This window comes from Gopherus evgoodei, chromosome 11 (genome assembly GCF_007399415.2).
Source record: "Gopherus evgoodei ecotype Sinaloan lineage chromosome 11, rGopEvg1_v1.p, whole genome shotgun sequence".
In the NCBI taxonomy this organism is placed as follows: domain Eukaryota; kingdom Metazoa; phylum Chordata; order Testudines; family Testudinidae; genus Gopherus; species Gopherus evgoodei.
In genome coordinates this window covers 79412466-79429083 of record NC_044332.1, presented here as the reverse complement: position 1 = coordinate 79429083, position 16618 = coordinate 79412466, and the positions used below count along the sequence as shown (strand labels likewise).

General features: G+C 56.3%; 1 protein-coding gene across 1 annotated transcript in view; it reads left to right on the top strand.

The window, feature by feature from the left end:
* Window positions 1-5253: 5253 nt before the first annotated feature.
* The window catches only part of LOC115659377 (motor neuron and pancreas homeobox protein 1-like), a 29822-nt gene continuing 18457 nt past the window's right edge, over window positions 5254-16618 (top strand). The window contains exon 1 of the mRNA XM_030579380.1: window positions 5254-5689. Coding sequence (XP_030435240.1) covers window positions 5254-5689 — 436 coding nt within the window. The remainder of the gene's footprint in view (window positions 5690-16618) is intronic.

Here is a 16618-nt window from a genome sequence, read left to right as displayed (position 1 = left end):
CCCAGAGACCGCACCCCTCCTGCACCCAAACACCCTCAACAGCCCGCACACCCAAACTCCCTCCCAGAGCTGTAAGCGGGTTGTGGTGGGGAGAGGGGAGGGGGGAACTTGGACCTGTTCTGGGCCTCACCAAAAATTATACAAACCCGCCACCCCGACTCAGTTCAAATGGTCCCTCCAAGACGTGCTGGGCGCTACCTTGTGGGCATTACCCCAGGAGCAAACATTTGAAATCCAGGTACAGAGCCAAAACTCATAACTTCAAATACAAAAATGATCCCTGCACCCAGACAGCATAATCCTAACCAGCAACCAGAACCTTGTCCAGGGCATCTTATGGGCCACATGTTCACAAGATTCGTTGCAAGTGTGTAACGGTGGCTGCAGCAATGATCTGTACAGTCATCGCTTGCTCAGGTAATGCAACACCTGTCCTCAGCGGTTAAGAAGAACAATTCTTCTCCCTCCTCCTATAACAACCTTTGATGTACTTGGAACTGTTCTCAGGTCCCCTCTCAGGCTGCTCTTCTCCGGACTAAACAAGCTCCATTCCCCAGTGTTCCTTCATAGCTCATGTTTACTAGACCTCGTCATAAACAGACAGTCAAGGGTTAATAGCACAGAAGTACTTCATGTCTCTTTTGCCTGTAAAGGGTTAACAAGATCAGTGAGCCTGGCTGTCACCTGACCAGAGGACCGATCAGGGGACAGGACACTTTCAAATCTTGAGGGAGGGAAGTTTGTGTGTGTGCTATTAGTGTTTGGTTGTTGTTCACTCTGGGGGATCAGAGGGATCAGACGTGCAACCAGGTTTCTCTCCAATCTCCCTGATACAGGCTCTTATAAGTTCAGAATAGTGAGTACTAGGTAGATTAGGCGAGTTAGGTTATGGTTGTTTTCTTTATTTGCAAATGTGTGTTTGGCTGGAAGGCTTTCAAATGTGTATTTTGCTGAAAGGATTTTAATTTGTACTTGTATACTTAGGCTGGGAGGGTATTCCCAGTGTCTATAGCTGGAGGACCCTGTAACATATTCCATCTTAAATTTACAAAGATAATTTTTACTGTTTTTTTCTCTTTAATTAAAAGCTTTTCTTGTTTAAGAACCTGATTGTTTTTTATTCTGGTGAGACCCCAGGGGACGGGGTCTGGATCCACCAGGGAATTGGTGGGGAGAAAGGAGGGAAGGGGGAGAGAGAGGTTATTTTCTCTCTGTGTTAGGATTACTGTCTCTCTCAGGGAGAGTCTGGGAGGGGGAGAGAGAAGGCCGGGGGAAGGTGAATTTTCCTGTTTTAAGATTCAAGGAGTTTGAATCACAGTGATCTTCCAGGGTAACCCAGGGAGGGGAAGCCTGGGAGAGGCAACGGTGAGGGAAAGGGTTTACTTTCCTTGTGTTAAGATCCAGAGGGTCTGGGTCTTGGGGGTCCCCAGGCAAGGTTTTGGGGGGACCAGAGTGTACCAGGCACTGGAATTCCTGGTTGGTGGCAGCGCTACAAGTACGAAGCTGGTAATTGAGCTTAGAGGAATTCATGCTGGTACCCCATCTTTTGGATGCTAAGGTTCAGAGTGGGGAATTGTACCATGACAGACCTGTAACCAGTTTTGCTGCTATTCCCACCCTGGGCTTCTCCACACACCACAGCTCTACCAATGCCCCCCACTCCCGACCTGCAGCCCCCCATAGCCCAGCCCTGGACATCCGCAGAGATGTGTGGGAAAGGCTTGCCCAGAGCCAGCCCTGTACCCGCTCTACAGCAAGGTAGCAACATTTGCAGATGATACAAAACTACTCAGGATAATGAAGTCTAAAGCTGCGTGCGAGGAGTTACAAAGAGTTACTCACAGAACTGGGTGACTGGGCAACAAAATGGCAGATGAAATTCCATGTTGATAAATGCAAAGTGAAGCACATTGGAAAATATAATTCTGAATGAGCTGTTACCACTCAAGAGAGATCTTGGAGTCATTGTGGATAGTTCTCTGAAAACATCCACTCAATGTGCAGCAGCTTCAAAAAAGCGAACAGAATGTTGGGAATCATTAAGAAAGGGATAGAGAACAAAACAGAAAAATCATGTTGCCTCTATATAAATCCATGGTACGTCCACACCCTGAATACTGCGTGCAGATGTGGTCGTCCCACCTCAAACAAGAGACATTGGAATGGGAAAAGGTTCAGAAAAGGGCAACAAAACTGATTGGGGTGTGGAACAGCTGCCGTATGAGGAGAGATTGATAAGACTGGGACTGTTCAGCTTGGCAAAGAGATGATTAAGGGGGGATATGACCGAGGTCTATAAAATCGTGGCTGGTTTGGAGAAAGTAAATAAGAAAGTGCTGGGGTCACTAAATGAAATTAATAGGCAGCAGGACTGGAACAAAGACCAGGAAGTATTTCTTCACCCAGCGCACTGTCAACCTGTGGAACTCCTTGCCAGAGGATGTTGTGAAGGACAAGACTAGAACAGTGTTCAAAAAGAGCTAGAGAAGTTCCTGGAGGACAGGTCCATCAATGGCTATTAGCCAGGCTGGGCAGGGATGGGGTCCCTGGCCTCAGTGTGCCAGAAGCTGGGAATAGGCGACAGCGGCTGGATCACTGGATGATTCCCTGTTCTGTTCACTCTCTCTGGGGCACCTGGCACCGGCCGCTGTCAGCAGACAGGACACGGGGCTGGACGGACCCTTGGGCTGACCCAGTCCGGCCCGTCCCTTAGTGCAGGTCTGAGTGTGAGGGAAGCAGATTGGCAGAGGCGGGCTCCACAGCCCCTCCCGCAGGGATCTCCCTGGGTCCTGTGGAGTTGCCCAGGGGCAGGTGTTCTCCAGGGGAGGCCTGGGGCAGCTGAGGCTGCCTGCCTGGGAGCAGGAGCTGTCATTGATTCCAGGCGAACTGGGCCCCTGGCTGCCTGAACGCCCCCCCCCCGGTTTTGGGAAAGACGCGGGGCAGGAGTTCTACAAACATCGCGCTAGTTATTAATTTCGCCCTTATCGGCAGGGGGTAATTTGGAGCCTGGAGAGACTCCCGCGAGGGAAATGGGCTCAGATCAAAGGTTACACACCGCCCCCAATCGAAAGTCAACAGCGGGACTAATCTCCGGTCAGATAAAGGCCCATTTGTGTGGGAAAAGAGACACCCAAGGCTGGGCAGTGCGGGGGGGTCACTAGAGTCCAGACACCAGCTGATGACACCCCTTTACCCCCAGCAGCTCTCGGGGACGTGTCAAGGCGGGAATCCGCAGCCAGGGAGGGGTGTAGCGGGCAAGCGAGCCGGGGCAGGGGGAGGAAAGGACCAGGCCTGTGCAGCCGGCACTCGCCACGGGTTCTGTCTCACCCCCCTCCTTAGCTGGGAGCCTGACGCCAAGCAAAGGCAAAGGGCCCGGCTGTGCTCGGCGCTGGCGCACAAAGGGGTCCCGGACGGCCCTCGCCCCTCGGAGGAGCGCGCCAGCCAGCCTGGCCCGAGGGCCAGCGAGACTGACGCCTCGTTTCTCCCCAAAGCAGAGGCTCTGCTCCTCCAGCCAGCGCCCGCCGGCTTTCCGTTCACACGGGGTCTGCTCCGGATTAGGCCAGTCCCGGCGCGAATCGCCGTGTAAAGCGGCGCTGCAGGAGTAGCTCGAGGCCGCGGTGGGTTTAGGGGCGGGGGCGCGTTGTTCCCCGCGCACAGCTCCCAGGGCCCAGCCGAGGCACCGGCACCGAACCGATTTCGCTCCAGCTCCTGGCCTGGAAGCGGCGTGTGGCTCGTGCCCAGGGAATGGGCCGCGGCTGGTGCCACAAGAGGTGGATCAGCCCCCCGCTCCCCTGACACGCACAGACCCCTCCTTAGTGCTGCTGTTGGGGAGGGGGCGGAGACGCGCCCCCAAGACCCCGCTGGCGAGTCATTGCTGGTGACCTGAGTCCGAGACGGGCAGGGCTGGACTTGGCTTCAGGCTCCTTCTCCAGCCCGAACGGTTCGGGCCCGACCCAGTGCCAGCGGCCCCAGGCTTCCGCCGGGCCCGGCCCTAGTTCGGAAACGCACCTGGTGGGGAACCGGGACCCGAGCCGAGCCAGACCCGCCCCTCCCGGCCGGGCAGAGGCGGGAGGCTGCCTGGCCCGGGTAGTGACAGGGCCAAATCAAAGAACGCGTCGGACGCAGCGCCCCCCAGCCGGGGTCCTCGGCAGCGGGCAGGACTCGGGGGACACAGCAGCTGAGCTGCCCCAAGCCACCTAGATCGCTCAGTCGGCTGGGCTGGATGCGGGGGAGACTGGGGGGCTGGGCGCGGGGGGTCTTTTACACCTAGCGACATATTTTGGGTCGCTTTTTGCCACGCAATTCAGAGCTCAGGAGCACCCCCTTCCCCCCACCAATAGTAACAATTAATTAAGGGCCCTCCAGTTACTGCCGAGTCAGTTACTCGGATCTGGCCTGTTCCCGTTGGCCGCCTGGGTGTTTAAATTCGTGTTGAAATTTCATCGTGATTCGGATTGAAAATTCACGAAATTCGTTTTGTGTCTGACGTTCCTCGTGTCCTGCTGGTTCCCGACTCTCCACCAGGCAAAGGCACCGCCCCCCCCGGGGCCCTGCAGTCCTGCGGATCTGGGCATTGGCATTGCGGGGCCGGGGGCAGCCCCAAGCCCCCCCCCACCCCCCGCTCCCCTTGGTCTCCCAGCCTTGTCCCCCGGATCCCACCTCCTCCAGACTGGAGTCTGGCTCTGATCCGACCCGCAAAGAGGGAGTCGCTCGTGCATTAGGGAGAAGCCCAAAGCCTGGGGGCAGACGCGGGGGGGCGGGGGCAGTGAGATCCCGGGAGCAAAGGGGCAAGTGGAGGGGCGATGAACCCGAAGTACCCGGGGGGGAGGCTGTCCAGAGGCGGGGGGGAGCCTGTCCAGAGGCGGGGGGGTGGGGGGTGGAAGGAGCCAGAGCAGGAGCAGGAGGGGGAGGAGAGAGGGAGGTGACTGCAAAGAAGCCACCAGCCGCTCGAGCGGCGAAACTTTCCAGCGCCGGGGACTCTATCCCGGCGGAGCCTCTGCAGGTGCGCTCTGGCGGGGGGTGAATGCGCCCTCGGGCCGGGAGCTCTGGTGAAGGGACCCGGGCGCCCCCCTGGAGAAGAGGCGGGGCCTGCCCTGGGAGGAGGCTGCGGACTGTCCCGTGAGGAGGGAAGCTGCCGCGGGGAGCTCCTGCCTCCGGAGAAGCAGTGAGTGTGCGGGACTTGGGGTGGCCGAGGGCTCCCCGCGTCTCTCCCGAGGGCGCCGGGTCCGCAGGGGGCCGGGCCGTGCAGCCCCCATGGAGAAGTCCAAGAACTTTCGGATAGACGCCCTCCTGGCTGAGGAGCCCCCCCGGCCGTTGCCGAGCTCCTCCCCGCAGGGCCTGAGCCCCGAGAGTTCGACGGGGAGCCCCGGCTCCTGTGCCCGCACCGAGACGCCCTCTCCCCGTGCGCCCCAGGGCGCGGCCCCCCTGCCTGCCCCTGGATTCATCCCCAAGCCCGGCTTGCTGCATCTGCCCCCTCCCGGACTGAGCGCCCTGCCGGCCATGTACCCGCCCCCCCTGTACTCGATCGGGGCGCTGGGGGGGCAGCACCCGGCTTTCCCTTATCCCGGCTTCGCCCACCTGCCTCAGCCCGGCCCGGAGCACCTGAAGGCCGCGGCAATGGCTGGATCGTTCCCGCTGGAGCACTGGATCCGCGCTGGAATGATGGTCCCCCGGCTGTCGGACTTCCACGGTAAGTAGCAGCTCTCAAGGGGGCAGGAGACCGGGGCCCAGGGCGCAGCCACCAGCAACTTCCCTAGAGGGAGCGAACTCCCGGGGACTCCTCCCGAGGCCGGAGGCCGGATCCCCTTGGGAAAGAACCCCCCTCTCGTGCGTCTGCTCCGGGCTCCCCTGCTCGCTCCCGCTGCGGGGCAGAGGCTGTGAGCAGGCGGGTCAAGGGAGGGGTTTTAGGCACCTAGAAACAGGCCGGAGGAGGAGGTGGGAAGTGGGGAATCCCACGTGGGGAAACCGGCGTAAAACCCGGCCACCGCCAGCCGCGCTGCCCACGGCGCAGGGAAATGTCTCTCCCATTGCCCGCTGATATCCGAGGGGTCCCGGGAGCCCAGTGCTGCTCCGAGCCGGTGCCAGGGCCCAGGAATACCGGGAACTTGGAGAGTTTGGGGAGCAGGATGCGCTGGAGGCGTTGGTCGGCGGTTCCCCGTGAGGTGTTTCTTCCTGGGGGGCCCTGGGGACGCGATGGGGGTGCCAGGCATCAGCGTGTCTAGGGTCCACGTGCGCTTTGCGCACCGGGGTCCCGGGGCCTTATCCCCGGAGGCACGGCCCAGTCTGCGCCTCGGCCTAGAGAAGCGAGCGCGGAAAGCGCGCAGGGCTCCAAACGAGCCGGCGAAGCTTGGAGACAGGCCCGCCCCGCCCCATCCCGCCCGCGCACCCAGAGTCACAGGCAGGTCCCCGGGCACGGGCCCAGACCCCTCGGCCCCGGGGCACTCGAAGGCGGCTGCTGAGGGTCAGGATTTTGCAACATCCGTGTAAACGGGCTTTCGGATCACAACAGAGCCTGGAGCGCGGCAGAGGCGCGATCCCGGAGCTTCCTGCGCTGCGGCCCGGCACAGCTGGGGCGGGTGGAGATGGGAAGAAACCGGCGGGTGCAGCCATCTCCGCTATCCGGCCCACTTCTCGTGGGGCCAGGGACAAGCTGTCAGCCTCGCCGCGCTCTTCTGCGGGTCCCCCGCGGCTACAAAGCCGGGCCCCACCCACAGGAGCTGGCCCCAAAACTACCACCTCCCCCCGACCTCGCCTCGCTGTCCTGAGATCCACCGGGCCACAACCCGCAAAGCGCAGCGTTGTGAGCCGGTCCTGCTATTCCCGTCCCTCCTTCTGCCGGACTAGGGGATCCCTGCTAGAGACCGGGTGGGGGTGTGGGGATAGATAGATTAGATTGTAAAGATCTGACTATTTTAGTCTTTCTATTTATCTATCCATCCCCAGACATGGCATCTATCTATCTATCTATCCTCAGACACCCCCTCTATCTATCTATCTATCTATCTATCTATCTATCTATCTATCTATCTATCTATCTATCTATCTATCTATCTATCTATCTATCTATCTATCTATCCTCAGACACCCCCTCTATCTATCTATCTATCTATCCTCAGACACCCCCTCTATCTATCTATCTATCTATCCTCAGACACCCCCTCTATCTATCTATCTATCTATCTATCTATCCTCAGACACCCCCTCTATCTATCTATCTATCTATCTATCTATCTATCTATCTATCTATCTATCTATCTATCTATCTATCTATCTATCCTCAGACACCCCCTCTATCTATCTATCTATCTATCTATCTATCTATCTATCTATCTATCTATCTATCTATCTATCTATCTATCTATCTATCTATCTATCTATCTATCTATCCTCAGACACCCCCTCTATCTATCTATCTATCTATCTATCTATCTATCTATCTATCTATCTATCTATCTATCCTCAGACACCCCCTCTATCTATCTATCTATCTATCTATCTATCTATCTATCTATCTATCTATCTATCTATCTATCTATCCCCACACACACCCTCTCTCTGTCTAGTGGCAGTTATCTCCTAGTCCGGCAGAATGACCGAGCAATGAAGTGCAGATGGACGAGGAGGTTCGGTGGGCACCGGGCCTCTGTCTTAAGAGCTGCCGACGGCATATTTTCAAAGCGTTTGGGGTTCAATAGAATTAAACGGAAATTACAACAAATAAACATTAAAATCGCCCTTGGAAAGGAGCGAGCAGCAGAAGCTAGGCCTGGAAGGACAGGCCAGCAGACACCGACAGGCCTGGAAGGACAGGCAGGCACACACAAGCAGACATAGCACAGGCAGGCAGGCCTGGAAGGACAGACAGACACAGGCAGACACAGACAGGCAGACCGGCCTGGAAGGACAGACATACACAGACAGGCAGACCGGCCTGGAAGGACAGACAGACACAGGCAGAGACAGACAGGCAGACCGGCCTGGAAGGACAGACATACACAGGCAGGAAGGCCTGGAAGGACAGGCAGACACCGGCGAGCCCTGGACCGGGGTGGGGAAAGGGTCCTGCGGGGAAATCGTGCCCGCGAGTTTGCGCCTCAGCGGACACTTTTCTTGTGCCGGGGGCGGCGCTTTTCTTGCAATTAACGATTTGTCCCGGTGCCCTGGTAGCCGCGGGGACCCGCCCTGCGGGCTGGGGCCGGGCCGGGCCCGGGCTCCGGGGCACCGTCTCAGCCGGGAAAATGGAGCCCCGAGGGTCAAAATCCTCCCAGGGCGGCGCTGGAATCCGCAACCAAACCTGGCCGCGACCTTCTGGCAGAACCACCCGGAAACCCTCCGGCCACAACCCGCTCCTGGGCCGGGTCGCTCCGATTCCAGCAGGGCGAGGGGCGTTGGGGGCGGGAGCGGGGCCAGCTTTGCAACCCAGAATCGAAAGAAGATTTTTCTGCAATTCCCCATTTTCCGTCGCTCCCTCGGTCCGTCTCCTGGGCCAGGCAGCTCCCGGCGATATGCCCCTTTCCGGGACCCCCAGCCCGGCAGTTCTGTGCCCCCCGGGGAAGCGAAATTCCGCCCAATCAAAGTATTTACCCCCGGTCTGACACGCCGGGTTTCTGCGTAAAGACTGAAACGACCGCCGGGGGGGGGGGGGGGCGGTTGCGAAGACCTGCCCGCTCTTTGCTCCCGGGGGTGGTCCTGCTGGTCGAACACAAGGCAGGAGCGGGAAGAGACTCGTGAGGCTCCCCGCACGGGACATTTCGATCCCTGCATTACTGCGCAGTAAACGCGTCCTGCGCCGCACCGGGCAATTGGCCCAGGGGCCTGGCAGCCTCGCTCGGACCCCGCATTGGCTTCAGCACCTGCCCCCGCCAGGTTCTGGGACCCAAAGGCCTGACTTTCGTTTGTAATTAAAGCAAAGCTTTTCAGGAGGCAGGGCGGGAAATTAGGGGGTTTCCGCTCCCCCAAATCCTCACCTACTGGGAACCCACTTTCCAGCCTTGCTCCCCAGCCGGTCCCTGGCCGGGTCAACCGACCGCAGCCCCTCAAACTCGAAGCGAACTCTTAATGACCTCGGTCTCCCCCCCCCCCGCGTCTATCCACGGCTTGCCCATTCCTTCCCCTGCTCCGGGTCCCCGTGTGAACGGGCCGGCCGCCTCGTGGTTATTCGGTGCGCGGCTCTCTCTGCCACTCCTTGGCGCAGCCAAATCTCGGGTTTCCCGGGAATCGGGGCAGGTCGGTTCGTGGCGCCCGGGCTCAGGAGTGAGGAGCAGGGGGAGCAGCTCCCAGTGGGTCCCCCCCAGCTCTCGCGATCTGTCCCCACCCCGGCCGGGGGTCGGCAGGGCCAGCACCGACCCGCCAGCGGAGGAGGGAAGGGGCTGTTTGTCCGCAGCGTGGTTCAGACCTGGGCTCCCTGCCCGGAACCAGCCTGAGCCTGCGGGAAAACGCGCCCCCCCCGGTCTACCACCCCGCAGAAGGGCCCAGCCCCCCGGCAGCGCATCTGGGGCCGTTCACACTGAGAGCCACCTGGAGGTCGGGGGGGGGTCCGTTCCCTTTGCTCCCCTGGGGACTAGCAGCGTTCCCAGGGGCCCGATCCAGGCCTCAGCGCAGCGTGTCCCAGCGTTTCTCTTCCGGGGCTGGGTTTCTGGAGCGGGGCGCGGCCCCTGGGAACGGGTGTGAAACGGCTGCAGACCCAGCGCGTCCGGACCCGGAGCGGGAGGGTGAGCAACCCGCCGTGCGGCTCTTCCCCGGGCGGCGCGGGTCTTCCTCCAGCCCGGAGCCTGCTTTCAGTTTCCTCCGGCTCCTGCCGCCGGCTCGGCGGTTCCTGGGGCCGGCGGCGGGTAGTTCTGGGCGGGGGAGACACCTTCCCTGGCCTCCCGGGGCAGGGGGAGAACCGCCTGGGGATCTTCCTGCCTCTGCGCCTTAATCATTAACCTGGCGGCGCAGCGAACAGGGAGCGGGTCGGACCGGTTTCTAGCCGGTGCTAACAACCTCTGGACCCCGGGCCGGCTGGGAAGCTCCTGGGAAACGGGCAGAAAGGGGTGGGGTGGGGTGGGGTGGGCATTGTAGACGATGAAAGTGGGGAGGGGGATCCCTGAACGTTTGTGCTTTAAACACACTGAGCAGTGACCGTGGGCGGGCTGGGGGGCCGGGATACCAGCCCACAAGCTGCAGACAGGCCAGCAAGGCCAGAGATGCCAAGAGCAGAAGGAATCGGTTCCAACCTCCTGTAGAAGGCAGGGCAGAGAACTGCGCTGCCCGCCCCCAAATCCCCAGAGCAGAGCTTTTATCCCACCCAGTCCTGATTCAAAAATGGGCACTGATGGGGAATCCCCCCCCCCCAACTAGTTCCAAATGTTGGCTGTGTGGCATCAGCCACAAATGAGCCAATCCCAAGCAGGTAGAATCAATGTTCGGCAGGGCGGGAGGGAGTTTTCTCAGGGGGAAGCTGGTTCCTTTGGACCCTGCCCTGCCCCAGCAGGGCTCAGGAGCCTGAGGAGGGCTCAGCCCCATGCCCCCCGGGAGAGAGCAAGAAGAATGTTCCCACCCAGTTTTAGAGACTTTCTGAGATGCAAACCCGCTGGTTCCGGGGGAAATTCGCCCCTGTGCAAGGGGCCAGCACAAGCCCTTGGGCACAGCTGCAGGCTCAGGCCAAAGTGCTGGCAGGCGGGCGGGTGCACACAGGAAAAGCTGCACTGGTCCCCAAATCTGAAGATGCCTGTTCAGCCCCCTAACAGGGGGCACGTAGTGGTTTAAATCTCTGAAATCAGTTGAGGTTAATTTGGTCACTTGTTGATTTAAGTTACATTGACACGAGCCAGTTTCAACAGCGACCAGCCTGGGCAGCGGCGTGATGGCCAGGAAGCTTCGTGCTGATTCTCTGCCCACTGGAGCCACGTAGGGGGCAGGGAAGGGAGGCTGGGAGGAGGGGAGCGGGAATGCACCAGGAGATCTAGGCCTTGCAGGGGGGCGCGTGCCCTGTGCACTTGCTGCAGGCGGGGAAGGGAGCTGGTGATGATTGGCAGCGGCTGACAAGGTGGTTGAATTGACAGGCTGCCAAGGTGACTTTGGGTGGCTTGGAGGGACCGATGGGGGCCTCAGAGACCAGGCTGGCAATGCTGATCACTAGCTCTGTGTCCATGGAGCCCATCCCTGGTTCCTAGAGCTCCAGGCCCGGCGCTGGGATGTGCCACACGTTGGAGAGTTTGTTAGAGGGCCTGGCTCCTCGGGCAAATCGCTCCTTGACTTGTGTGGAGGTTTTGCCCAGGGACGGGCTGAGGGCTGCAAGGGGACTTTTGCCCTTGGCTCCAACTGGAGCAGGAGCAAGGGGCACTGGCTGACCATGTGCAGAGCACAGACAAAGTCACTTCACCCCATGGCTGGTGGGTCACCCTTGAGGCCTGACTGCAGCTGAGCACCTGAGTCAGAGTGAACGAGTCAGAATGCAGCCGTTCCTCTTGTACGTTTCTGGGACTGATTCACGAGGGGCAGTTCTTTGTACAGGGCCCCAGCCAGTGACCCTGGCTCTGCAGACCATTAACAGCTTGGGAATAGTTCCTACTGGTAACTGGTTACACGGGTCCCGCAGTGCTGTGCTGCTCCCGGTCCGCGTGGCTTGCAGAGCTAACCTGGCCAGTGCAGACTGGGGATGGGCCAGCTGAATGCACAGTTTGAATTTCACTTCTGAGGAACGTTTAAACTCAAATTTCACCATTTACATGTTTCTGTGCTAGTGACTCTCCATTTTGTGGATATTTGCAGGGGAAAAAAATTGAAATTCAAACAAATATTCACTGGTCATTTGTTCCCCAGTTTGCTCTAGCTCTAGCGGTGACAATAACAGAACCAGAATTTGCCTTTGTGTATTTGCAACGACTCCTCCCCACAATGGGTCATTAGCAGGCTTTGAAGTCAGGTCCTTCTGAACCAGAAAACAGCCCTCTGCCATTGAAGCTAACAGTGAACATAAGAGCGGCCAGACCGGGTCAAACCAAAGGTCCACCTAGCCCAGTGTCCTGTCTGCCGACCGCGGCCAGTGCCAGGTGCCCCAGAGGGAGTGAACAGAACAGGGAATCATCAAGTGATCCATCCCCTGTCGCCCATTCCCAGCTTCTGGCACACAGAGACTAGGGACACCATCCCTGCCCAGCCTGGCTAATAGCCATTGATGGATCTGTCCTCCAGGAATTTCTCTAGCTCCCTTCTGAACCCTGTTCTCGTCTTGTCCTTCACAACATCTCCTGGCGAGGAGTTCCACAGGTTGACTCTGTGCTGTGTGAAGAAATACTTCCTTTTGTTTGTTTTAAACCTGCTGCCTCTTAATTTCATTTGGTGACCCCTAGTTCTTGTGATATGAGAAGGAGTAAATAACACTTCCATATTTACTTTCTCTGCACCAGACATGATTTTATAGCCCTCAGTTATATCCCGCCCCCCTTAGCCATCTCATTTCCAAGCTGAAAAGTCCCACTCTTATTAATCTGTCCTCATATGGCAGCTGTTCCATACCCCTAATCATTTTTGTTGCTCTTTTCTGAACCTTTCCCTGTTCCAATATATAACTCCAGTGTAACTCTATTAACATGCCTCAGTAGTAGGCTGTTGTCCTCCAGTGAGCCAGTCGGTAGAGTGGGACGGGTAACATAGGTTGCAAGCATATTAACCAACACACAAAAGCTTACGCTCAAATAAATTTGTTAGTCTCTAAGGTGCCGCAAGGACTCCTGTTCTTTTTGCGGATACAGACTAACAAAGCTGCTACTCTGACACCAGTCCTATAGCTCTACGGTGCTGGGACCTTATTCTGTCCTGAGTTTTCACTCTAGCTGAGAGGAATATATATTTATATATCTGTATCCCACGTCTGTCCTTGCCCTTGTATCTCCCACTGAAGTCAATGGAAATCCTGCTTGTGCAAAGACGGCCGGGATTAGGTCCCAAGTCATTAGAATGAAGCCCGATTCTTTGATGAATTGGCTATTAAAAGCATGGATTTATTATCAGCAAAGAATCCTGTGGCACCTTATAGACTAACAGACGTTTTGGAGCATGAGCTTTCGTGGGTGAATACCCACTTCTTCAGATGCATGGATTTATTATGTAAGTTTCGTGATTTAATAACTTCAGAGCCCATTTAAAAAAACACAGCCAGGCAATCTGGTTAATTAAAAGCCCGGACGGATGAGTAATGGTGTAGAAATGGAGAGTTAAAAGGAAAAGCCCCATTATCTCCCATCTCCTGATATTAAACACCTAATGATTGGGCCCAGAGAGCCAGTGGGGCTGTTCTCTGGGGATAGGCACTTTCCTATGGGACGTTGCCTCTCTCCTCCCCATGCAGAAGTGGGGTGGGGTTGGAGGGAGACAGATACATTTACAGCTTGTACTTGGTATTGCATTTACAAAGCGTCAGGTGTTAACTGGCTGCATTTTCATACTTCATGGGGCTAAATATGAATATATTCGCTCACGGGTGGAATTCGGCCCTTTGCCGAAGGCTGGCCTGAGGGTGAGACGCCCCTGGAGCCTCAGGGGCCAAAGCGGGGCTGTGGAGTGTCTCTGTCTTGGGGCAGCCTTTGGCAAAGGGCTGAATTTCACTCTTCTAATCACATTTACTGGGCTAATCTGAACACCTGCAAGACGGGGCATAGTCACTGCTTGGTGCCCATCTGCTTTCGGTCTGTTATTAATATCGCACCTGTTGCCTGGAAGAACTGGACTCCAAAATGCTAGACCAGCAGTTCTTAAATGTCACTGCATTGCGACCCCCTTCTGACAACAAACACTACTACACGGCCCCAGGAAGGGGGATGGAAGATTGTCCCGGGCAGGGGGGTCAAAGCTGAAGCCCCAGGGTTCTGCCCTGGGTGGGGGGCATGTAACTTTAGCCCTGGGTGGGGGGGGCTTGGGCTTCAGACTTGCTGGGGCCCAGGGCCAACACCAGCTTTGGCGACCCCATTAAAATGGGGTCTTGACCCACAGTTTGAGACCTCCTGGGTTATAGTGACCCCAGACACTGGGCATCTGATTGTCTCCAGAGACACGCAGGCAAGGAGGCAAATCCCAGATCAGACGAATGCCAACGGCCCCGCAAAGACATGGCTTTACTCCCAAGAGTCGCTGAACTGACATCAGTGGGGCTGGCCCAGTGCTGCGTTATTCCTACACTGGCCTGAGACTGGGAAACTAGACAAGGCCCAAGCTCCAAGCATCGCAAGAAGCCCCTGGCAGGAGTGGATTGGGCCTAGTGGAACTGCACATGGGATAAAGACAACAAGCATGTGGACAAGGAGGATCCAGTGGACATAGCGTACTTTGATTTCCAGAAAGCCTTTGACAAGGTCCCTCACCAAAGGCTCCTTCGTAAATTAAGTTGTCATGGGATAAGAGGGAAGATCCTTTCATGGATTGAGAACTGGTTAAAAGACAGGGAACAAAGGATAGGAATAAATGGTACATTTTCAGAATGGAGAGGGGTAACTAGTGGTATTCCCCAAGGGTCAGTCCTAGGACCAGTCCTATTCAACTTATTCATAAATGATCTGGAGAAAGGGGTAAACAGTGAGGTCGCAAAGTTTGCAGATGATACTAAATTGCTCAAGATAGTTAAGATCAAAGCAGACTGTGATGAACTTCACAAAGATCTCACAAAACTAAGTGATTGGGCAACAAAATGGCAAATGAAATTTAATGTGGATAAATGTAAAGTAATGCACACTGGGAAAAATAACCCCAACTATACATACAATATGATGGGGGCTAATTTAGCTACAACGAGTCAGGAAAGAGATCTTGGAGGCATTGTGGATAGTTCTCTGAAGACGTCCACACAGTGTGCAGAGGTGGTCAAAAAAGCAAACAAGATGTTAGGAATCATTAAAAAGGGATAGAGAATAAGACGGAGAATATCTTATGGCCCTTATATAAATCCGTAGTACGCCCACATCTTGAATACTGTGTACAGATGTGGTCTCCTCATCTCAAAAAAGATATACTGGCATTAGAAATAGTTCAGAGAAGGGCAACTAAAATGATTAGGGGTTTGGAACGGGTCCCATATGGGAAAGATTAAAGAGGCTGGAACTTTTCAGCTTGGGAAAGAGGAGACTAAGGGGGGATATGATAGAGGTTTATAAAATCATGAGTGGTGTGGAGAAAGTGAATAAGGAACAGTTATTAACTTGTTCACATAATATAAGAACAAGGAGCCACCACATGAAATTAATGGGCAGCAGGTTTAAAAGAAATAAAAGGAAGTTCTTTACACAGCGCACAGTCAACTTGTGGAACTCCTTGCCTGAGGAGGTTGTGAAGGCTGGACTATAACAGGGTTTAAAAGAGAACTGGATAAATTCATGGTGGTTAAGTCCATTAATGGCTATTAGCCAGGACGGGTAAGGAATGGTGTCCCTAGCCTCTCTGTGTCAGAGCGTGGAGATGGACGGCAGGAGAGAGATCACTAGATCATTGCCTGTTAGGTTCACTCCCTCTGGGGCACCTGGCATTGGCCACTGTCGGTAGACAGATACTGGGCTGGATGGACCTTTGGTCTGACCCGGTACGGCTGTTCTTATGTTCTTATTTGAGAAGTGAAGTGATTGCAGGATCGGGCCCATAATTGTAGCAGGTCCCACTGGTGGTGGACACTGGATCAGGACGGCGATAGAGAACCGCAGAGAGGCCACCAAAGCTGCTGAAACAGGAATAACGGGCAACTGCAGCTCCCGACTGGCACGTGTCCCAGCAGGACGCAGCCAGCAGGGGCAATCTCTTGCCACCGTAAATGGTATCTTCGTGGGACAGCTGAGACTGGAGTAACGAGCAAAGGGACCGGTCTGGACTGGGTCCTAAGCAACGCCCTGGGGCCAGACCCTGAAGCCCTTCGTTGTACTGGGGCAAAGTGTACTGGAGTCAATGGGAGTTTGGTCCGAGTACAGGCAGAGTTAGGGTGGGAGTCTGGTCCAGGAACCGGCTGCTGTGTGTCCTTCAGCTGAGTCACTCCGTGGCAGGGGCACAGTGTCATTACCGTAAGTCCAGCATCCTTGGGGGAAGAACAGCATCACAAATTAACCCTCTGACACTGGCGGCCAGGAAAGAGGATTAAAAACATCTGAGGAAGCTGCTTAGAAAGAATGAACCCAGGAGCCTCATGTTCAAATCCTGACACTCACCATGGGGGCTACTGTCGCAGCAGGACGTACTGGAGCCCCAGAAGCTGTGTGCACCCGAGATGCAGGGAGGAGAAGCAACCACTGTGACTAAAGCACAAAGTGAAGAGATGGCTGGAGCCGTGGCCCTCGGCCCACAGAAAAGAGCTCGAGCCGGGCCCAGTAAAACGAGTGCTGGCCATGAGGGGAACGATAGAATCTGAAGAGCAAATTGCCAAAGACAGAAAAACAAATACATTCTGTGGGGAGAGCAGGAGCTGGAAGCCGGCGAGGGTCCGGGTCCGTGAGTCCAGCAGGGGGCAAAGGGAGCAGTCAGAGAGGATTAGCATACGGGAGAGAAGCTAAAACGATCCCTTTCTATCAGTCTCCACCACAGAAGAGCTGGGGAAAATACCTACTCTTTCCGGGTCAGAGAGGTGAGGGGGGTCCGAGACTGAAGGGTTGAAAGAGGAAGGCCTGGA